Genomic DNA, 24453 nt, shown 5'->3' on the forward strand with positions numbered 1-24453 from the left:
TAAAAAATATTATTATAGCCGCAAACGCTTAGTTTACGAGATATTCGACCTTAAAGTCCAAAAATTCGCAAAATTCGAACATTTCAAGAAGGTATTTCACCACGTTAAACCCACTTTATTCACATTTTTCTCTTCAAATTAATTAAATTACACTATAATCTTTTAAATAAATCCACATTTTACACTTTTAGCAGGTTTTTTTTATTTAAAAAATCTTTATTTTAAAAATTACATTTTACACTCGTTTCAACCTCATTTGTTTACCAAAAATTACGAAAAAATGGAGCGCTGCCATGTGATGACAAGGCAATTCGCTGAAATTCCTCTTTTTCGCAAAAATTCCTCTATTCATGCATATGGATATTTTCTTTTTTAAATTTATTAAGCAAATAAGTAATATTATATACATGTATTAGTAATATTATATAATAATATTATATATACATATGTATAAGTAATATTATATAATAATGTTACGTAATAAAGTGTAAGGTTACAATACAGTACGAAAACTCAAATTTTGTTTCAATATGAGTGCATAATAACCAAAGAATATAACCAGTTTCACCACTTTATAACAAAAAGTCAATATATTTTTTTATTTTTAACGCAGAAAGGAGTAGTACGCGAAAGTACTTCAGTCACCCCGGGTATTCGCTCGACCAGGGTATGGTAAAATATGGCAAGGCTCGTTTTCCTCATAATTGTAAACAATCTAACCTTTTCAACGATGAGTGTGCTAAGTGATTTTTAAATTAATAAATTTAGGTAAAATATAGCAAAATAAAAGTGAAATGTGAGCTTATTTCAAAGCTTAGAGTGTGTACTTACAAAGTAAAAAATGTGAAAAAATTTTGTGAAACATAGAGAAATAACATGTTTTCTTAGTGCAAATTTTTGAACTTTTAATCGTGAATATTTGAAAAAAATATTAGTAATTTTTACATTGTTTTTGGATATTCCTCCTCTGAAGAAGCTCCCCTATCCGTACATACCCCATTTATACGGAAATTCGGTTTTGGAATCGTGCCGTTATTTCAAATTATAAAAATAAAGTACATCTTCAAAAATTTAATACAATTTTCCAAAAATTAATGTTTAGTTTAATATTGTTAATTTGCAGAAAAGTTATATAAAATGGATTGGCGAATTAAATAAACTTATACAAGCATAAATGAAAATATCAATGCTCATATTAAAGTTATTATTTTAATTGCTATATAAAATTTATGCTACAATTATTATAGTCCGAAAATATGAAATTCGTTCCGTAAAAAGCCGTTTGGCGGTACTCCAATCCTCGCGGGTTGGCCTGTGCTCGATCGCAGGGAGACGCTGGTCTTCCCGAACCGTCTCCGGGAAGTGCGCCCGCAGGAGCTCCGTCGCTCTGTCCTCTGCGCTGGTCGTGAATGTCCCATCACCTCTTTTGATTGCTACTACTGCGTCGTTGGTGCCTTTCGCCAGAGCTTTATGCAGCCGGGCCGCCTCTGGCGTTGAGGTAACGTTCTCGCAGAATCTCCTGAAGCTAGCCTGCTTTGCAGACCTGATCTCCTTATTGTATAAAGTGAGATAGCTCCTATATTCCTCCCAGACCCCCATACGCTTCGCTTTGTTGAATAGTCTGCGTACTTTTTTACGGAGGTCTGATAGTTTCCTGGACCACCAGGGACTGTTTCGCCTTTCTGTGGTCACTTGTAGGGGGCAGCTGCCATGATAAGCGTTAATGACAGACTCGTTTAGCTTAGATAGCCTAAACTCCAAGCCCGGGCCTGACACGCTGTTATCGGTCTGCTCCCCCCTGCCCAATTCCTCACCTAGTGTAACCCTGAAGGCGTCCCAGTCCGCCTTCCGAGGGTTGCGTCTGGGGAGGAGTTTCCTGACCTCTGCCTTTAGCGTGAACCTCAAAATCCTGTGGTCTGACATGGAGGGCTCCGTAGAGACCCTCCATTGCGAGACCAATCCATTTGCAGGCTCATTACTCAAGGTGAGGTCCAACACCTCCCTCCTGTTAATGGTTACGAAAGTGGGTTCACACCCTACATTTTCAATCTCTAAATTGCTTCCTAAAACATATTCTAATAGGGACTCACCTCTCGCGTTGCAGTCAGTGCTGCCCCATTCTGTGTGGTGAGCGTTAGCGTCGCAGCCGATGATGAGGGGGAGCTTGTGCCATTTGCAGTGCTCTACCAGCCTTTCCACCGCCTCCGGGGGCGCCGTTGCTGTCTCTCCCGGAAAGTATGCTGAGGCCAGGACGAAGTCTTTGCCTTCAGTATCCCTGGCCTGTACCGCCACCAAGTCCTGTGTCAGAAACTCTGAAATGCAAAAGAAATCAATATTGCTTCTGACAACTATACACGTCCTAGGCCTCTCGCTAGAGAGGTCCCAGATTACCTTATTTGCCTCCGTCTTGAGGCCCTTTATCTCTCCCTTATATATCCAAGGCTCTTGGATCAGCAATGCGCCCAGTTTCTCCGCCATGAACCTGCTTGCAATGACAGCCGAGGCTGCCGCCGCATGATGCAGGTTCACTTGGGCAATTTCTATGACGCCGACCATCATAGAGTGGGCTCGAGGAGGGAGAGATCCTCTACCCCGCCGTCAATCGCACTGCTGCCCATTGGGCCTCCTAGTCCGTCTAGGAGCTCCTGCGTTGAGGGTAGCTCCATGCTCCGGTCATCCGCGGGGACGTCAGTGGTCGTTGCTGGCCCTGCCTGTCCGGACTTGCTCCCGCAGGGCTGCTCCGACAACTCGTCCACCTCCATTTTTGTTTCCTCCGGGGCGGACTCAGGCACTGCCTGATTGTCGACGCCCTTGTCCTGAAGAGTCTCAGGCGCTTTAGCTTCCTTGCTCGCGGTGTCAGCAGGCTTGTAGGGCCGCATGACGACCGTGCTATACCTGTAAACAGGCGGCCCGGACATACTTGTATGACTCATCGTTGATGTAGAGGTGCAACCTCCATCCCTCGATGTCACCTAGCTTCTCCTTCTTGCTGCCTGCAACACACCAGGACGAGATACTGAGTCCCCGGTTCTGGTTCCTCACCAGGTTTAGGGCGTGCTCGTATGTCCTGTCCCCGCTCCGCACATCCTCCACCCTCTTCACGCAGAGGACAGGGCCCGTCCAGCCTTCCAACTTTGGAGCATGCTCCCTCAGCCAGTCGGCGGACGACTCGTCCAGGCAGTCTACCAGCATCATGCCTCCCCTGAAGTCGATGCCTAGGAAGGACGCCGTGTATTCCTCTCCTTTGGACGCCTCGTCTATCAGGATGTCTTGAAGCACGGTGAGCTCCTCCGGTTTCAGCGACTCCGCCGGGTATTTGAAAGGCAGGACAGCCATGCGGACGCCTCTGACAGCATCCGCATACCCGCGCCGCCCTTCCTCTACCCGGTGAGGAGCCGGTCCAGATGGTTGGCCCCCGGCTGCCTTTGCATCCGTGCCTCGCACCCTTTTGGATCGGGGGGGCTCCTGCGGCGTGATTTGGCCGCTCTTTCTTTTTCCGGCTTGAGCGAACGTGCCCGCGGGCATTGCCCTGCTGTCGCCTCGCCTTACGGTCCGAGCTGTGCTGAAACAAATTATTGATTCAAGCGAAATTTCTAGGCTTTATAGTTATATATTTGAACATCTTTCACAAATTTTTTGGATACGAAATCTTTGATATTCTGCCTTTGGGAAGCAATTACCCGATGCATCTCGCATGTACATTTTTCGGACGGCGGCCAGGATGCAGGTCGCAATTACTATCGGAAACAAAAAATTCAAAGAGATTCATATTTTTTATTAATTTATCTTCTAGTTAAACTAAGAATATTCCAAAAAAAGTGTAAAATTTAAAATTTTGTTAAAAATTTATTAAGTAGTGGCTTTTGATCAAAAGAATTTTACTTTATGCTGTTTAAAAATATGTTAAAACTTGACTTTTCTTAATATTTTTTTTAGTTTAAATATAAGATAATTTTATGTCAATGATAATAAACTTTGCCCTAATTCCATACGACGTTTAGTTTTTTTTCTATCCTGCCCGCCAATTAAGAATAATCGTAAAAATGAAAAACCGAGAAATCACGCTTCAAAGTTTTCGCTTTTTGCCTAAGCGCTCATATATATACATACATAGTGTAAGAAAAAAAAAGTTGGAATAACTTATTAACGAAATTCCATGAAAAAGATAAAAATGCTGCATTAGAAATAAATTCCAAGAAATGTTCCGCTTGCCTGTCGCACATGTTAACTCTGTGAAGAACGGACGCAAAATGGATTTGTGTGTCGTGTATGGGCAAACGAATTCATACCGATCGAACGCACTTGTGTGCTCGTGTATGGGCACTATTAGGTACCTACCTATGTATGTATGGTACCTATGTACCTATATATGTACATAGGTACATAAAGAGATAAAGAGATGTCCAACTCCTACTGAACTTTGACAGCTAATCGAGTTCAGTAGGTTTTGACCAAGAATGATAGAAACAAGGTTGCGCAATGACGAGTTCAGATTTTGTTCGTTCTGCGCATCTACGTCACGGTTGACCAACGTACAATCAGCTGATTTTCAGTTGCTTGTTTTTCTTTGCAATAAGAATCAATTTTGTATTGCAGGCATACAAAAACATGAACATCATCAAAAGTTAACTTAAATATAAGTGAATATTTTATAGTGAACATTTATCTACATATTCATTTCATGGAATTTTCGTTGTATTATTTAATTTTGTCTCTATGCTGAGTTTGTTTCAACTATACACATTTATGCAAATAAAAATATTGAATATTTTTTGACCAACTATCAATTTATTTTCTTACTTAATTTTCTTGTCTTGCTGTACATATTTTCAATTAAGTTTTTATTTAAGGAACGAATCCTAAAGTACATTCTAGCTCTGAAAAACATTAATTTTACTTTGGTGCTACAATTTACAAAATTACTTAAATCTAAGTGCTTCTGGACGTAATTTGTACATATACATATGCAAATCAGTACCATTTAAGTCGTCAAATACTGCTTGCAAGTCTCTCATATGCTCCATCAACATATCTGTTGGTTTTGAGAGTCCTCCTTCAGATGGGTGATCCATCCAAGTATAAGACGAACAATTTTCTGAATAGGCACAAATTTCGGGGTTGTCTTTACCAAGTTTGTGGCAGATGTACCCCGCCAAATTTTCAAGTCCGTCGTTGTTGAGAATCTTGAAGTCATCATTTTTTTCAATTGGGTCAGAATAGATCAACTGACACACGTTGAAAAATATTGCCTGCAAAAATATAATAAACATACATACATGCGTATAAATAAATGGAATAAATTGTTAGTTAAGATTATTATTACAATTAGGATAAGAAACAGTGGTTTAAACGAGACTCCATCCTTTTCTGCCTTTCATTAGCCTCTGCAGGAGTTAATCTGGTTAACGTGAGAAAAGCGCTAGGTAGCAACTTCGTTAGACTCCGCGAACTTAAACCTGCAAGAGTGTTTGGTTATAAAAGTAAAATTATTGTAATCAAAATGCTATAATTACCCATTTCAAACTGCAAATTTCTTTCACATTCAAAGGCGCGGGCGAATAATAAGTCAACCGTGATGTCAGCAAGAACAGCTGACTGAAAGCAAACATGCGCATTGCGCAATCTTGTTTCTATCATTCTTGGGTTTTGACGTTTATCAATTGGAAACGAGCGATGGCCAGATTGAAATCTTACCAAAAAAATGTTTAAATGGAGGGATTTGTTGCATCGTTCAAGATCACTTATAAAAAATGTAAAACAATGAAAATTAAATAAATTTGTGAAATTTAAAGGTATTTGATGAAACGTTTTGTAATTTGAAGCATCATAGTTTTATTTTCAATGGAAAATGATTAAAAACATTTAATGATTGAGAGCTAACAAGCTTAAGTCCTTTTATTGGGTATTGAGAGGTCAAAAGTCAGTTATTCTAACATACTTCAATAAGATTTAAATAGTTTCTCCATATAATAAATAACCACTATATAGTAATTTTTATTCATACTAAATGTTGGGTGTTTTAATTTAAATGCCCAAAAATTATTATTTTGTTCAATCTGACCATAATGGAAAATGTTATAAAAAACGCTAATTTTGAAGCGCTCTCACACTGGAATAAGTTGGACATCCCTTTATTCCTGTTCCTGTCCATGGCTTGGTGATTGCGTAAAGTGGACGCGTTTTTGTGCGGTCCAGTGTTTTTCATAGTTTTTTCCAAGTGTTTTGAGGCAGCTTTGGCTAAATTTGTTTCCCCTGTAACAATCAGGTGACGGACGCAAGTGGGCAATTAAAATCGGAAGAGATAAGTACAATTTTGTATCTTATATTAAATTATTTCACATACCTGCCCATTTTTTCGCTGCACATTTGTTTTTTAATATAATTGTTTCCCCTGAGAACAGCAATCCAGGCACATCGTAGTTATAAATTGATGTATGGCCTCTGAGAGTAGTTCTGGGTGTACACCAGAAAATCCTTTTCGAAGGATTTCAAAAATTGCAAGAACGCCGCCAAATGGCAAAAATGAGGAGTCCACCGTTGTTGGACCAATAAAAAATAGCGAATCTGCTGACAACGAGAACAAGAGTGGCAAATCCGTTAGAGCGCAAAGTAGAGAATCTACTAATATTTTTGGCAAATTGGGCAAAATATAAAGGAGCTCGAAAATATGATGTCTTAACAGAGACACATAAACCAAGCCATGCGAGAGCTTGTAAGCAGCATAACGTACTTGTATGGCAAAACAGAAAATCCCGAAATCCATTCGAAAACACTAATGGCAAGAAACCTTTAGTGAAGTCATTAAAACAAATAAACCAGCACCCTAGAAATGGGTAGATGTGGGAAAAAAGCCCATGGAGAAGAGAATTAGGTCGAAAACAGACGCTATAATTCTAACAAAAAAGGACGGCGCCTCGTATGCAGACATCCTTCGTAAAATAAAGGTGACAGTGGCATCGAGGAACTGGGTTCAAACGTGATCAACATTAGGAAAACTCTCAAAGGAGACCTGCTCATAGAGCTAAAAAGCCAAGGAGACAAAAGAGCTGAAACTTTTCAGAGCGCCCTAGAGGGAGTGGTTGGCGAGATGGCTGTAGTACAACCAAAAACACACAACGTCACTACAATGTGCAAAGATCCGGTTGAGATAACTACTCCTGAAGAATTTTGCTGCACATTATGCGCTAATGTTAAAAATATGCGGAAAACAAGAAGCGGCACTCAAATAGCCCTTATATCCCTGCGTGCCCAAGATGCCAAGATTGCCCTTAAAGTTGGCAAAGTAAAGATCGGGTGATCGATATGTCGCCTCCGGGAGTACTCCCTATTTCCCGCTGTTACAGATGTTTCCATCCAGGCCACATGGCGCGTAAATGTTGCAGTCTGACCGACAGGTCTTCTCTTTGCACACGTTGTGGAAGCGCGGGACATGTTGCAAAAGTATGCACTAACACACCGAATTGCATGCTCTGCAAAGGAAAACATTCGGTTCTAAGTACGACTTGCCCCAAATACGTCGAGTTACTAAAGACAATCGAGAAATGAGAATATTGCAGTTGAACTTAAACCACTGCGCTGCAGCACAAGCTCTGCTGCAACAAACCGTAATAGAAAGCAACATTGATGTCGCCTAACTGAGTGAGCAATATTCCCAACGTTCGGAAAGCACTTGGATTACAGACAGAAGTGGCAAAGCAGCAATATGGTTCTGCAATGGACAAACATTCACATCTTGCTGCAGAGAAGCAAAAAATGGCTTTACATGGGCGGAAATAGGAGGAATTTATTAAGTAAGCTGCTATCCTCGTCCCAGTGCGTCCGTTAGAGAATTTGAAGACTTCCTCCTGAAATTATCCTTCCTGGGGAAGCAGAAGCTCAAACCATCGTGGGCGCCTAGTTCTAGAATTCCTGGCACAAAAAATACTTACCAAATTCACACATAGTGAACATGGTCTGGAGACCAGAAACCCCCACGCAGTAACACTACACATAAACGAAGCTGGAAGCACCAGGCGAAGGCGGCGTCCATTTAGTAACCGCATTGCGAAAGGAACTGGTAGCAGTATGTGACATTACAATGCGAAGGACAAAACGTCACAATAAGCGAATACCTGTATACTGGTGGAATGAAGAAATTGCCACGCTGAGAAGGCTCTGTCACTTAGCCCGACGTCGCCTACAACGCAATCACAGTGGCAAAAACGAAAACCGTTTCAAAGAAGCTTTCAAAAACCAAAAGAAGATTCTAAAGTCAGCTATAATCCGTAGCAAAAGAAACTGTCTTGAAAAGACCTGTAAAGAAGCGAATATAGACCCCTGGGGGACTGCTTATAAAATCTGTATGTCCAAATTCCAAAATAAGCGGTAGCAACCGAAATGCGCTCCGTTTATGAAGAAAGTCGTCGAGGCATTATTTCCGACGCACGACCCGATTACTTGCGCTGTGTGACGAAACGAAGCTGTGAATCACCCCCACTGGTTACAGAAGAAGAACTATTGGCCATAGCTAAAAGAATGAAAAACAACAAAGCGCCTGGTATCGATGGCATACCAAACAGAGCTCTAAAGGTAGCCATAATTTCAAAGCCCACTCTTTTCGCAAAAATGTACAATGCCTGGAAAGTCCAGCGCCTGGTTTTAATTCCAAAACAAAAAAAAACACCAGACGAACCTTCTTCGTATCGACCTCTGTGTATGCTCGACACAATGGGCAAAGTGCACGAAAGCATAATAAGAAAGCGCTTGGAGATTGCAATCCAGGAAGCCGGCGGACTATCAGAAAGCCAATACGGCTTCAGAAACCAGAGGTCTACTATCGATGCACTGAAAGAAGTTGTCGACACTGCGAAAAGAGCAAAAGATGGAAAGGTGGTACAAAAAAATATTGTGCGCTGATCACCCTGAATGTGAAGAATGCATTCAACTCTGCTAAATGGAAAAATATATTCGAAGCTCTATATGCAATACGCGCCCCTCAGTACCTCATAAATATCGTTATGAGTTATTTTAAAAATAGAAGGCTGATCTACGACACCACCGAGGGCATCAAGAGCTACCCTATTACCGAAGTACCACAAGGTTCTGTTTTAGGTCCTCTCTTATGGAATCTAGTTTATGATGGGATGCTAAGAATTCCACAGCCAAAAAACGTTAAGCTAATCGCATACGCGGACGACCTTATTGTGGTAGCAGTAGGTAAAAAACTTGATGACCTACAAAATAAATGTAATGAATGCATAAATAGTCTACGCCAATGGTTTTCTTCCAAGAGTTTGGAACTGGCACAAAACAGAGGTGTTGCTCATAAGCACCAGGCAAATTGAGGAAAAAATAACTCTCACTATAGGAGAGTGCGTGATTACTTCACAACCACAGAAGAAGTATTTAGGGGTAATATTGGACTCCAAACTGAAATTGAAGCAGCACTTGGCAAACATATGTAGCATATCAAGCAAGTAAGATTTATAACGCCTTATAAAGAATGATGGCAAATAGAGGCTGTGTGCGCTCCAGCCGCCGACTTCTAATCGCAAAAGCTATGAGCTCAGTTATACTGTGTGCAGTTCCAGTGTGGATACAGGCACTAAACAAAAAAGCATATGCTAAACCAATAAATGCGGTGTATAGACTGACAGCAATAAGAGCAACAAGTGCTTTCCGAACTATTTCCAGCGAAGCATCTGAAGCACTAGCTAGTATGCCGCACATAGACATCTAGGGTGACGAGTTCACGAGATTATATGAGCTATCAGCGCCAATTACAGAAATCCAAAATAAAGAAGAGAGAAAGAATAGCATAAGTATATGGCAGCAACGGTGGCAAACCTCAACTAAAGGACGGTGGACCCACAGACTTATACCTGACATCCATACGTGGATAAGTAGACAAGATGGGGACCTGGATTTCCAACTGGCCCAAATATTAAGCGGGCAAGGGTGCTTCAGAGGCTACCTATACAAATTTTAAAATGACGTCAGTCCGTATTGTTCGATGTGTACGGAGTCAATAGAAGACTCTGAACATGTGTTTTTCCATTGTCCTCTGTTTCTAAACATAAGGGAAAGTTAGAAACAGCACTAGGTGGTAGTTAAACGGTGGAAAGTTTGACTGCACTTATGTGTCACTCCTCTGAGAAGTGGAAAGCTGTTCGCGAAGCGGCAACTTCCATCATGACAATATTAAGACAGCAGAAAAGGCGTCAGTCCATCCGTGCTATAGAGGAGACGTAAAATCTCCCATGAAGTAATACCTTATCTGGTGGTTCCGTGGGAGAGTCTTGAGTTGGGAGTAGGGTAGGTTTGGCGGAATAAAGTCCCGCACTCCGGCTTTCGATGCTTCCTCCTACTATAAAAAAAAATCTGGAAGCCAAATTGCCAAAGCCCACATGCTTAAAACTTACAACAAAAACATTTTTATTCATGAACGCAAGCACACTTTCAACAAGCAGAGGCCCATTCATTAACCACCATTACATCTCTCCGAGCATGCCTTTGCCTAGAAGCGGCTTTTCGCGACGATGGCAAATATAAATGAAATCATAAATTGAACAACTTTATGATGTTTCGTTTCAGAGATAAAGAGATCCCCAGCTCTCCTGTCACTGGAAATTTGAGAACAATTTGACAATTTACTGGATTGGGTAGGTTTTAACGTTTTGCAATTGGAATGACTGAAACGGCCAGATTGAAATTATACCAAAAATATATGTGAACGGAGGAATTTGTTGCCGCCGTTCAAGATCGCTAATAAAAAAGTAAAACAATGAAAATCAAAGAAAGTGCGAAATTTAAATATATTTCATGAAACGATTTGCATAGTAGAATTAATTTTCAATTACAAATGATTAAAAACATTTATTAATTGAGAACTAACAGGCTTAATTCACCTTAATATGTACTGAAAGATCAAAAGTTAGTTGCTTTACTATATCATAAAATCATAAAAATGATTTAAGTAGTTTCGCCAAATATTAAAACTCTAATATATAATAATTTGCAATCGTAATAAATGAATGGTGTTTTAATTTAAATTCCTTCTTATTTTGTTCGACGGCCATAATGGAAAATGTTATAAAAAACGCTTATTTTGAACCTTTCTCACACTGGAATAAGGTGGGTATCCCATTATCCCTGTTTTAGAAGAGTAAACTCGCATTTTCGCAAACTCGCAAAACAGAGAAAAGATGACAAAAAAGGCAACATAATTCTTGTTGATTTAAATTATTTGTCATTTCAAAAATATTTTTCCCTGGCTCGCAAAAATCAGCGTCGATGTGTATGCACGCTCATACATAAACATACATATCTACGCTGATTTGTAGGCAAAGCTGTTAGAGCGACAAGGGAAGCGGTGACAATCGCGGACACATTTACATTGAAATTAGCATTATTTTTCTTATTTAACACTGAAAATTCTCAATTCTGCTGTTTTCGAGTCCCCTGATGCAAAACTGTGTTGAAACACACTCATAATTTGTCTGCGGTGAAGCTCCCTCATCTCTGCCGAGTACTCTTGCGAAAAGTTACGATATCTGAATCGTGAAATTTCTCTCTAATATGTACGTTCTCTGCTCTTGATTAAAAAGTATGTAGGTTTATAGGTACCGCAAACGCTTAGTTTACGAGATATTCTACCAGCATTTCAACAAGCTATTTCACTACATTTCACACATTTTATGCACATTTTCCTCTTCAAATTATTTTAATTAAATTTAATTGTAAACATTTAAACAAATTCACATTTTACACTTTTTGCAGGTTTTTAAGTAAGAAATTCATATTTTAAAAATTACTTATTACACTTGTTGTGGACATCATTTATGTGCTACTAATTACACAGTACAATAGCTAATCTGGGGGTTGAGAAATTTCAAGTCAGGGTGATGGTACTAGGTCAGTATAGTAAAACCCTCAAAGGGCTTGGGGTTCGTATGTGTCAGTTTTTTTATGAACTTTTAAATTTTTTTTCTTATCCTTTTTGCGGCTCCTTTATTCGCACATGCATAGCAATTCAATGGATTGTGACCTTCGCCAGGATTAGCCCAAGTCATTGGGATACCGAATGGCATACTTTCACGTCTTCTATTTTTCCAATCCAGCAGCTTTTACACACTATATTTGGTACCCAATTTTCGTTCACTATAACATTTTGGTTGAAGTATGTACATCTCGTATGTTTGAACAAAATCAGTACTGAAATTTGCCTTTTTTTTGTGTTCAGACATATCGAGTTATGTTAAACTACGTTTTTGCCAAAATGTTACAACTAAGCGAAAAAACATCAAGATAAGGAAAAAATTTAAAAGGTCATAAAAAAACTGACACATACGAACGCCAAACCCTTTGAGGGGTTTACTATACTGACCTAGTACCATCACCCTGACTTGGAACTTCTCACCCCCAGACAATAATCAAAAAAATGTTCCACAGTGTTATGATGAAGTGGACCGCTGCCATTTGATTCTGAGCAAATATGAGCAATTCGCTGAAATTGCTCTTTATTTTGCAATCTTGGTTATTTCACGTTTGTAGATATACATATGTATAATTAAAACATTTTTAATTAAAATGAGTATAAACACTATTTCCGAGCATATGGATTTAATAAACAAATAAGTAATATTGTATAATCATATTACGTAATAAAATACTTAAATAACCCTGGGAATTGGCGGGATCAGGGATATTTTTTCAAAAACGTGTTTTACACGAAAGTACTTCAGTCACACCGGGTTTTAGCTTGACCAGGGTTGTTTTTTTAGAGCGCGGCCGAAAAGACTATTACGCGAAAGTACTTCAGTCACCCTGGGTACTCGCTCGGCCAAGGTTTTTTTTTAGAGTGCGGCCAAGACCGCCAACGCGGAAAGGAGTATTACGCGAAAGTATTTCACCCATACCGAGTATTGGGTCGACCCGGGTTATTATTTTTAGCGCGACCGAAGCCCGCCAACGCAGAAAAGAGAATCACGCGAAAGTACAAACAACGAAAATCCTTCATATTTGGTTTATAAGATGTGGCAACGCTCGGTTTTCTCATAATTGTAAATACTAACTTTTTTAGCTATGAGTTTGCTAAATGATCTTTACATTAATTTAGTAAGCTAAAAAATAAAATTTAAATGTGAGCTTATTTCAGTGTTTAAAGTGTATATTTGAATATACAAAATGAAAAATGTGAAAAAATTAGATAAACATTGTGAAATACCATGTGTTATTTATACAAATTTTTGATTTTTTAAACCGAATATATTAAATCTTAGTAACATTATTTTTACATATTCCATCTCTGAAGAAGTTCCCTTATCAGCACATATCCCATTTATATCGAATTTCGTTGTCAGTAACCGCCCGCCAAAGTAATCGTAATCTTGCAGTTTTTGGATATTTAAATAAAAGCACGATTAAAAGTGGTTATAGTTTGGCCATTTAATATTATTTTAATATTTTTTTATGATTTAAAGGAGTTTAAAATAACTGAATTTTGACCTTTTAATACTTAATAAATTTATTTAAACATGCTGGGTCACAATTAATAAATGGTTTTAATAATTTTCAATTGAATATTAATACGAAGAGACAAAATATATCATCAAATATATTTATATTTCGTTTTTCATCAACTTTCGTTGTTCTACATTTTCATTAGTGATCTTGAATCGATCCAGAGAACGTACATTTATAGAGAAGGTTCATGGTGTGCCGATTGTCAAAACGTTTTATTATTAGCGGATTTCACCAATATGTATGTACTTAACATGAGGGGGTCGAAAATAGCAGAATTGAGCATTTTCATTGTTAAATGAGAAAAGTGATGCTAATTTCAATATTTAGAAATGTACGCTTACAGATTCGAGGGTTTACAATGCGTAAACGACTATGGATATCATTTATAGATATTATGAAAGATATACATATGTACATACATATTAGATATCAAAGTACATAAGTATTCATGTACATATGTATGTGCAATTTGACCTATGTATGTAATGATGAATTCCATTAATCATATTTGTATAATTACCTAAATATTATAATTAATATAATTATAATTAATAAAGTTTTGTTACGTTATTATATAGTGTTATATACACATTTATGTATTTGTTTGCTTTTGGGCATTAACGTTTTAAAAGACCATGCCGTCGCACAGATTCACATAAGCATGTAAAAAGATTTTATAAAACCATACGCATAATGTTCACATATTCACATATGTACATATGTAATTTTGTGTGCACGTAAACAAATTTGAAAGAATCATTCGCATAACGTTTGTAAATTTGTCTACACACCAATTTGTGTGTAAACATAGTATATACACCCATTGTTTCATACAAAAACTCCGTTGTCACGGACAACCAATTGCCGAACTTCACGTTTTATCAAACAGTCAAACATTGTGTTGTTGGTAGAAAATCCGAGCTGTGCCGAAAAAAATAAACGAATGGCCGCCGATTGTCACCGCTTTCCTTGCCGCTGTACAGCTTCGCCTACACACCAGCGTAAATATGTATGTTTGTGTGTGAGCTTGCATACACATCGACGCAGCTGCGTAAAAATATTTCAGAATTACAAAATATTTATTACATTCCTTGACAAATACACTCAATCCTGGTTATGTGCCACATTCAAAGATACGGATATTTGTAGTTAGTTAAAAATAAAAATATAATATGGTACATAAGCGAGTGTGGATACTTAAGCGAGTGGTACTTAAAAAACAATAATTTCTATGTATTTCAAAACAAAAAACCGATTTTGATTTGATTTTCATTTAAGCGGAGTACTACTTAACCGGGATTGACTGTACACATATGTAAATCAGAGGAATATTGAATATTTTCTTTGAAACATTTCTTTGAAAATCAACAAATAAACTACGTTGTCAATTTTATTAAAATATATTTTAATACTTATTTTTACGGGGTTGTCACTTTTTCCTTCTCATACATTTTAGAAATACATATATTCAATTTATGATTTTTAGCTTTTGAAATCGTCGCGAAAAGACGCTTGTAGGCAAGGCATGAAGGCCTGCTTTTATGAATGAATCGAATATGTTTTTTGAAAGTACGTTTGAGTTCATGAATGAAAATTTTGTTGTTGGGTAATTTAGTATAAATTTTGACGTCTGCAATTTGGCCGCCATATTGGTTTCTGATGCTTTTTCAAACGATTGTTGTTTTTGTAGAACAATATTTGTAATTTTTGCGGGTGACATACATATCTACATGTGAACGCATACAAGTATGTATGTTGTGTATGCATTGTTTGTGAGGGAATGTCATACCCACATATTTACATTTGTACGCATATAAGTACATACATATGTATGATGATGTTTTAGACGATTGTTAGTTTTGTAGAAAAATATTAGAAGTTTTTGCGGGCGACATATTTACATGTGTATACAGATTAGTATATATCGGGTGATTTTTTAAGAGCTTGATAACTTTTTTAAAAAAAAAACGCATAAAATTTGCAAAATCTCATCGGTTCTTTATTTGAAACGTTAGATTGGTTCATGACATTTACTTTTTGAAGATAATTTCATTTAAATGTTGACCGCGGCTGCGTCTTAGGGGGTCCATTCGGAAAGTCCAATTTTGGGCAACTTTTTCGAGCATTTCGGCCGGAATAGCCCGAATTTCTTCGGAAATGTTGTCTTCCAAAGCTGGAATAGTTGCTGGCTTATTTCTGTAGACTTTAGACTTGACGTAGCCCCACAAAAAATAGTCTAAAGGCGTTAAATCGCATGATCTTGGTGGCCAACTTACGAGTCCATTTCTTGAGATGAATTGTTCTCCGAAGTTTTCCCTCAAAATGGCCATAGAATCGCGAGCTGTGTGGCATGTAGCGCCATCTTGTTGAAACCACATGAGTCAACATTTAAATGAAATTATCTTCAAAAAGTAAATGTCATGAACCAATCTAACGTTTCAAATAAAGAACCGATGAGATTTTGCAAATTTTATGCGTTTTTTTTTTTTAAAAAAGTTATCAAGCTCTTAAAAAATCACCCGATACATACATATGTAGGTTTGTGTGTGCATTATTCGTATGGGATGGGAATGTCATACGCATGTATGAACCTATAGAGCAGCGCGCGCATATTATGTTACTGATAAATGATATTTTGATTTGATATTGATTTGTACGTAAGAATGCATGTATGTAAATACATACATATCTGCAGGATAGATGCGTATGAAAGTTTTAAATGATAAAATATGTGATTTATATATATTATTGCTGTAATATATTAAGTTTTTTAGGATATTATGATAATATATCATATACATATGTATATGCATACATGTGAAACTATATTACATTCTCAAAGATAAGAAATATTTAAAAAGTAGCTCAATTGCCCATTAACTATAAATACTGCTTGGAGAATTGCATAATTTAATAAAAATGTTATCAATTTTGCATGATTTCACAAAAATTCGCAAAATTATATTCATATCAATTAATATGATAGCATGTAAGCGTATAAAAATATAAACCAAAAGGCCAACATGCGTCTGTAAAAGCAATGTATATTTCTGAGCATAATTTTCATTGAATTCTCAGCTCTGTTCACTCATTTCTGTAAAAATTTCTCCTGCCGAGCAAAAAGTGGTGAAATCCACTAATAGAAAATTCATGGCTCTTCACAGTTTACACGCTTGTCCGTAGTTGAACCTTCTCTATATTATAGGTCAGGAATAAAGGGTTGTTAAACTTATTCCAGTGTGAGAGCGCTTCAAAATTAGCGTTTTTTATAACATTTTCCATTATGGCCAGATTGAACAAAATTACAATTTTTGGGCATTTAAATTAAAACACCCAACATTTAGTATGAATAAAAATTACTATATAGCGGTTATTTATTATATGGAGAAACTATTTAAATCTTTTCAAAGAATATTATAACAACTGACTTTTGTGCTTTCAATGGCCAATAATTGGATTTAAGCTTGTTAGCTCTCAATCATTAAACGTTTTTAATCATTTTCCATTGAAAATAAAACTATGATGCTTCAAATTACAAAACGTTTCATCAAATACCTTTCAATTTCACAAATTTATTTAATTTTCATTGTTTTTCATTTTTATAAGTGGTCTTGAACGATGCAACTAATCCCTCCGTTTACATATTTTTTTGGTAAAATTTCAATCTGGCCATCGCTCGTTTCCAATTGCTAAACGTCAAAACCTCCTGAACTCGATCAACTGTCAAAGTTTAGGTGGTTTTGACGTTTAGAAATTGCTCTCTCACTTCCAGTGAGAGAGGAGTTAAACATCTCTTTATCTCTTTTATACGTTCTCTGATCGATCCATTCAACTGTCAAAGTCAGGTAGGTGAGTGCTTCTCTCATTTCCAATGAGAGAGAGAGTTGGGCCAGAGAATGTAAAGTCATAGAGAAGGTGCAGGTTCGATATCGAACATTTGTAAAAATTAAGTACGGAATGCAACTCAAGTGGTGAACACAATGACTGCGACAGACTGCAGCAGCACGAGAGTGAACTGAAAACGTACATGTACATTTTGAGAAGCAACAACAACACAATGGCCGGCATGTACACAAAACAACGCAGTTGTCCATTTTGTATGTACACAATTTCGTTGTGGCCATACTAATTCCTTTCATTTCAATGAAATTTTAATATTTTGTTCAAAGAGAAATTTTTTATGCAAAAAATAAGTAAATAGGTCAATATTTTTCCTATAAATTATCAATTGTTATTACAAATGATATAATATAGCTATTTTATGCTTTTATTTGTAAAATAACTTCAAGTTTGTTAGAGCTGTGAATAATTTTACATTTTACATATTAGTGGCATCACCACTCTACCTCATCTCTCTATCTTCCATTCTACTGTCAACTCTACTGTCGTCGTACTGTCGTTGGCAAATATAGGAGGATATTGAAGTTAGCGAGAACGACAACTGTCGGCCTGCAGTCGTGTAGTCGTACAGCTGTCAAAATAACTGTGTCCATAAGAATGTGTTTATTTTAATATTTGACAGATGTCGTTTGCAGTCTGTCGCGCTCATTGTGTTCAGCGCTTCACAACCACAGAATTCTAGCTGAGAAATGTTAACATTGCTTACAGCATTCTCACCTCAATTCTCACATACTCAACCAGAGAATATGAAGAGAAATAAAGATATGTATTTATGGCATATGGTGATAGCAGAGATAAAGAGATGTTTAACAAAGCTTTGACAGCTAATCGAGTTCAGTAGGTTTATCAATTAGAAACGAGCGATGGCCAGATTGAAATCTTACCAAAAAAATGTGTAAACGGAGTGATTTGTTGCATCGTTCAAGACCACTTATAAAAAATGTAAAACAATGAGAATTAAATAAATTTGTGAAATTTAAAGATATTTGATTAAACGTTTTGTAATTTGAAGCATCATAGTTTTATTTTCAAAGGAAAATGATTAAAAACATTTAATGACTGAGAGCTAACAAGCTTAAATCTTATTATTGGTTATTGAAGGGACAAAAGTCAGTTGTTATAATATTCTTTAAAAAGATTTAAATAGTTTCTCCATATAATAAATAACCACTATTTAGTAATTTTTATTCGTACTAAATGTTGGGTGTTGGGTTGATTAATGCCCAAAAATTGTTATTTTGTTCAATCTGGCCATAATGGAAAATGTTATAAAAAACGCTAATTTTGAGGCGCCCTCACAGTGGAATAAGTTTAACATCCCTTTATTCCTGGTGATAGCACGTATGCCCAATCAAGGAATATTGAAGAAAAAAAGAGTTCTTTGACATTCCATTTTTAACAGCGAAAAATGTAAACAAATACAACTCTCATGATGATACTCCCAACCAGAGAATATTGAAGAAAAATAAGTTCTTTGAAATTCCATAGGAAATATGTTTCATTATGTAGAACTGTTATTTATTATTTTTATGTTAATTTCATCTTTTTTTATAATAAGTTATTATTAATAATTTCAATATATTGTGATATATATATTTAAATAATTGATTTACCTAACACCTTTATCATATTATAATGGTTTATGTTAGCTTTCAACCAGGGAATTCCTTTCATACGCAATGTACGAATGTAAGGAATTTCGTTTTGCCGTCGGCATTTCTATACTCATTCTTCAATTTTTGCTTTCAACCAGGGAATCGCTTGGGAATCGCTTGTATGTGCAATGTATGCAAATACATATGTATGTATGTATGCGTGTGCGTTTTGCCCTCATGTGCTGAACACAATGAGCGCGACAGACTGCAAACGACATCTGTCAAATATTAAAATACACACATTCTTATGGACACAGTTATTTTGACAGCTGTACGACTACACGACTGCAGGCCGACAGTTGTCGTTCTCGCTAACTTCAATATATTTTTATATTTGCCAACGACAGTAGAGAGATGAGGTAGAGTGGTGATGCCACTAATATGTAAAACATGAAATTATTCAAAGCTCTAACAAACCTGACGTTATTGATAATTTAACAATTGATAATTTAAAGCAAATAAATTTACATATTTACTTATTTTTTGCATAAAAAATTTAACTTTGAACAAAATATTAAAATTTCATTGAAGTGAAAGGTATTAGTATGGCCATAACGAAATTGTGTACATGCAAAATGGAGAGCTGTATTGTCTTGTGTACATGCCGGCCATTGTTATGTTGCTGCCTTCTCGCAAATGTGCATGTAGAAGGATTCACAACGCCATTTTCAGTTCACTGTCGTGCTGCTGCAGTCTGTCGCGCTCATTGTGTTCACCACATCAGCAATTCCATATTGACATGTAAAAATAATTATGATATGAGTATAATTTTGTATGAATGCATGCATAGTAATATTTATAGTCAATTTGGACTTGCATTTTTAATAATTTTATTTGATTTTTACATAATATACTATACTAATAAATATTTTTGTATTATGTTTCTTAATAGAAATTAAAATTTTCACAACAATATTTACAAATGTATATACATACATCTATCATATTAATCTTATGGCTCTACACATGCTCATATGAATGTACATATACGCATGTGCGCGTTCAGAAATTCAAATCATGATTTTATCACTTATCAATCTATTACATGTGCGCGCATTGATCTGCATGTTCATACATTCATATATACTTATATGTATATATATTTGTAAACATTGCACAATAAATAATGCACAAGCATACAAACAATGATGAGGTGTCTTCAGTTAAATCTAAACCATTGTTCGGCGGCCCAAGCACTGTTGACGAAAACCGCCTTGGACCTTAACACAGACGTACTATTACTTAGTGAACCATATAAGACCCCAAACAACGATAATAACTGGGTCGAGGACAAAGACTCGAAATCTGCGATATGGAGCTTTAACAATATTCCTTTTGAAAATACTCAGACTATTAAAGAAAAAGGCTTCGCGTACGCAAAGATAAAGGGCATACATTTTTATAGTTGCTACGCCGCTCCTAGCCTATCCCTTTTTGAATTCCTTTAGGCTCACGTCGCGCGCAAGAGGAAAGACACCACTAGTCATTGCTGGCGACTTTAATGCATGGGCGGTTGAATGGGGGAGTATGATCACAAACGCGAGGGGCACAGCTCTACTATCATCACTTGCAAACCTTAATCTTGTACTCCTTAACAGCGGACACAAGCCAACTTTTATCAAAGGAAGAGCGTCATCGTATATTGACCTCACCTTCGTAAGCTCGTCGATTGCAGCTCAAACCACATGGAGAGTTTCGGACGTGTATATACATAGGGATCACCAAGCTATAATTTTTGATCTCAGTATACAGAATAAGCAAAACACTGGTATTTTCGCACCCAAAAGCCTAATAAGACGCTGGAAAACAAAAGTCTGTGAAACAGAAATGCTCGAATACGCCATTAGCCAAGTAAACGAGGATTTACAAGGGAACGCTCGGAACCAGATACAACACATAACAAAATCACTAGTAACGGTAGCCGATGTCATGATGCCACGAAGAAAAGACGGTGGATACAAAGCCCCACTATACTGGTGGTCCGAAGAAATCGCTCAATTGAGAGCTGAATGTCTCAAGCTTCGACGTAGACAACAACGTGCTAGAGGAAGAGAGGATTTCGCGGAACTTCTAATAAACTTCCGGAAAAAAAGGAAAGAACTCCATAAGCCATAGCCAAAAGCAAAATAAACATCTTTAACCAACTTATCTCAGAGGTAGATAACGACCCTTGGGGAAAAGCCTACCGAATCGTGATGAAGAAAATAGGTAGAAGCCCACCTATATCTCCCGCAATCCTACGTAAGATAGTCAGTAGTTTATTCCCAAGATGCGAACCCATGCATGTGCCAATTCTTCAAACTAACCCGGACGAAATCGCGGAAGTGTTCCACGAAGAAATACAACATGCGGTGAAAAGAATCAAGGTAGGCAAAGCACCCGGCCTGGACGGAATACCCAATTTCGTAACTAAGCGCATCATCCAGAGAAAGCCAACATTGTTCCAAAACGCATACACAAGCTGCTTGAAGGAAGGGATCTTCCCCAAATGTTGGAAGCGCCAACGCCTCGTTCTTCTCCATAAAGGTGATAAACCTCCAGAAGAACCCTCGTCATATCGGCCTTTATGCATGCTTGATACGGCTGGAAAAGTTTTTGAGACAAATATTTGCAAGCGACTCGAAAAATATACGGAAGGAGACGCTGGGTTGAATCCAATGCAATTCGGTTTCAGGAAAGGACGAAGCACAGTGGATGCGATAAATGCGGTTACCAGAATAGCGGTAGATGGCGCTGGGTTGACAAAAAATACTGCGTTGTGATTACCCTGGATATCAAAAATGCCTTCAATTCAGCGAACTGGACCCTAATCATTAGAGCTCTGATAGAGTTAAAGGTTCCGGACTACCTTATCCGAGTTGTGGCAAGCTACTTTGACAGCAGAGTATTAGTATACGAAACAGAATGTGGACCTGAAACATATAAAGTCACAGGAGGTGTTCCGCCAGGGTCAGTTCTCGGTCCTGTACTCTGGAACGTGATGTATAATGGGGTTCTGAGAGTCGCGATGCCAGATGCGGTAAACATAGTAGGTTATGCGGACGACATTGCGGTCGTAGTACTAGCGAAAACTCTGAACGAGGCGAAGAACAAGTGCAGTGAAAGCATCAGCAATGTTAAAAGATGGCTCGAGACCGCTGGCTTACAACTAGCTGCTCACAAAACGGAGGTTGTTTTGATGAGTAGTCGAAAAAAGGTGGAAACAATTGAGATATGTATTGATGGGCACACAATAAACTCAAGTCCACATCTAAAATATCTTGGAGTAATCCTGGATCATAGGCTTTCATTTAAGCAGCACCTAATGGCCACACACACCAAAGCGGCGAGATCCGTGTCGGCAATAGTGAGAAAAATGCCCAATATGCGAGGCCCCAGACAACTTGTCAGAAAGCTGCTGACAAGCGTCAGTAGCTCCATACTTCTGTACGCGGCGCCAATTTGGATATCTGTTATTAAACATAGCTCATATATGAGAGGAGTTGCCTCGGTTCACAGGCTGGCTTCATTGAGAACTTGCTGTGCATTCAGAACAGTGTCGGATGATGCAATCCATGTTATATCGGGAAGACTCCCAATAGACATAGCAGCAGAACGTTGCTCATCAGTCCGCGATATGAGGGCTAACATGTCACCTAGCCAATGTAAACAAGAACTGGCAAAAATCAACGAAAAATGCCTCCGAAAATGGCAGGAGAGATGGAATACCTCAACGAAAGGAAGGTGGAAGGTGGACCTCTCTGATACCCAATATTAGAGAATGGGTTACACGGGATCATGGGGAGGTGAACTACTACCTCACGCAGTTTCTATCTGATCACGGCTGCTTTAGAAACTATTTGTACAAATTCAAGCATGTGTAATCTCCTCTCTTCATGCACTGCAAAAATTATGTAGAAACGGCAGATCACGTACTGGTGGAATTTGTCCGCTTCCAAAAGGAAAGGCAAATACTTTCCGATAAAATAGGAAAACCCTTACCCATACGTTCAAGGGACGTAGTAAATTTTATGCTTAACTTCCCACCTAGCATGGGATATGGTATGTGGGATAATAGCATATATTATGCAAAGGCTGCGAGAAGATGAAATCGCTGTAAGACCGAGAGTGCAGTCCCGAGAAGCTGCAAACGAATGACAAATTAAGAAATTAAATATAAAAGAGCTGTTACATACTTTAACAATACCTGCCCTGCGAAGGAAAGCCCTACAGGTAGTTCCGCAGGGAAACACAGGTCTGTAGGCAAGGGGGTGCTTTAGCACGTATGCGCTGTATGCGAATCGGGCATAATTGTTGGTACGGGCCAACAATATCTTTTGAAGATTTACACCCACCTTTGGCGTATCCATAAAAAAAAAGCACACAAACACAAAATATTTTGCCGTGGCTCGCAACATACATATTTACATATTTTTGGCGAAGCTGTTACAGCGGCAAGGGAAGTGGTGAGAAGTGGCGTTCCTTCGTTTGTGTTTTTCTGCAAAGCTCGGATTTTCTACTAACAACACAATGTTTTGACGCTTTGTCGTCGCGTCAGTGCTTCGACAGACTGACTCTTTAACAAAACGGGAGATTCGGCCATTGGTTCTCCGTGACAACGGAGACGCGAGAAATGAAATAAGGTTGAATTAAAAAACAAGCTTAAGCTGTTACTTCTTCCTTTATTCAAGTGAATCTTAAGACTAATTTTAGAATAGTTTCGGTCTTAAAATGAAACCTTCAATATTGATCAAAATAAGCAATTGTAAACTAAATCATATCTATAATCTTTTAATACTTTTCCAAGTATTAAATTCGGTGCATTGGCATTTATGTGGCTTAAGTACCTTTTTTAAGTGGACGTACAAATATTCCTACGTAATTGGATATTACTTTGACTTTTGCTTATGAAAGTAAAAATAATAACGCTTCATGTAGTATTCATATATTTAAGTTCGATGACATGAAATTTAAGCCACAAGGTTTAAATAAAAATTGTTTACATTGGAAGTATCGTTGTTTAATTTTTATGAAGCACCGACACTTGCATTTTCGTTATACATATTTATGTGAGTGTCAATTTAAATCAAACCAACAAATAAATAAATGTTTTACACAGTAATGTTGTTGGGTTGATTTAAATATTTTCTTATGATTTCGTCTACGTTGGAGTTTTCATTACATATTGTTGTTTGTGGAACTATATATGTAACTCCTCTACCCCTAGACGAAGGATTCTCCTGAATTCTTTTTTTATTTCTTTTACAATGATTGCACATTAATTTTATTACAAAGAATATTACTATTAATATTACCACTGTTGGTACACTGTGTGTTACAACTTTATTGTTGTATTTTATTTCTTCTATTTTTTTTAGATTATGTATAGACGTTAATTTTAATTCTTCTAAAGTTA

The 24453-nt window shown here is 37.4% G+C and overlaps 1 protein-coding gene and 1 long non-coding RNA gene across 2 annotated transcripts; both read right to left on the reverse strand.

Annotated features, from left to right (window-relative positions):
* Window positions 1-1979: 1979 nt before the first annotated feature.
* LOC126751465 (uncharacterized) lies at window positions 1980-2556 on the reverse strand. The gene is made up of 2 exons (XM_050461753.1): window positions 2091-2556; window positions 1980-2005 (listed from the first exon to the last, which is right to left on the reverse strand). The coding sequence occupies exons 1-2, from the start codon at window positions 2554-2556 to the stop codon at window positions 1980-1982; spliced, it is 492 nt and encodes a 163-aa protein (XP_050317710.1).
* Window positions 2557-4883: 2327 nt separating this feature from the next.
* On the reverse strand, window positions 4884-5633 carry LOC126764542 (uncharacterized). Its single transcript, XR_007668058.1, has 3 exons — window positions 5514-5633; window positions 5324-5456; window positions 4884-5249 (listed from the first exon to the last, which is right to left on the reverse strand). It is a non-coding gene; the product is annotated as an uncharacterized LOC126764542 (long non-coding RNA).
* Window positions 5634-24453: the final 18820 nt, after the last annotated feature.

Source organism: Bactrocera neohumeralis, chromosome 2 (genome assembly GCF_024586455.1).
Source record: "Bactrocera neohumeralis isolate Rockhampton chromosome 2, APGP_CSIRO_Bneo_wtdbg2-racon-allhic-juicebox.fasta_v2, whole genome shotgun sequence".
NCBI classification, from domain to species: Eukaryota; Metazoa; Arthropoda; class Insecta; order Diptera; family Tephritidae; genus Bactrocera; species Bactrocera neohumeralis.

Coding starts and splice junctions, on each gene's coding strand:
- LOC126751465 (XM_050461753.1), bottom strand. CDS start 2,556: ATGGTCGGCGTCATAGAAATTGCCCAAGTGAACCTGCATCATGCGGCG. Junction 2,006..2,090: donor CACTGACTGCAACGCGAGAG/GTGAGTCCCTAT, acceptor AACCATTAACAG/GAGGGAGGTGTTGGACCTCA.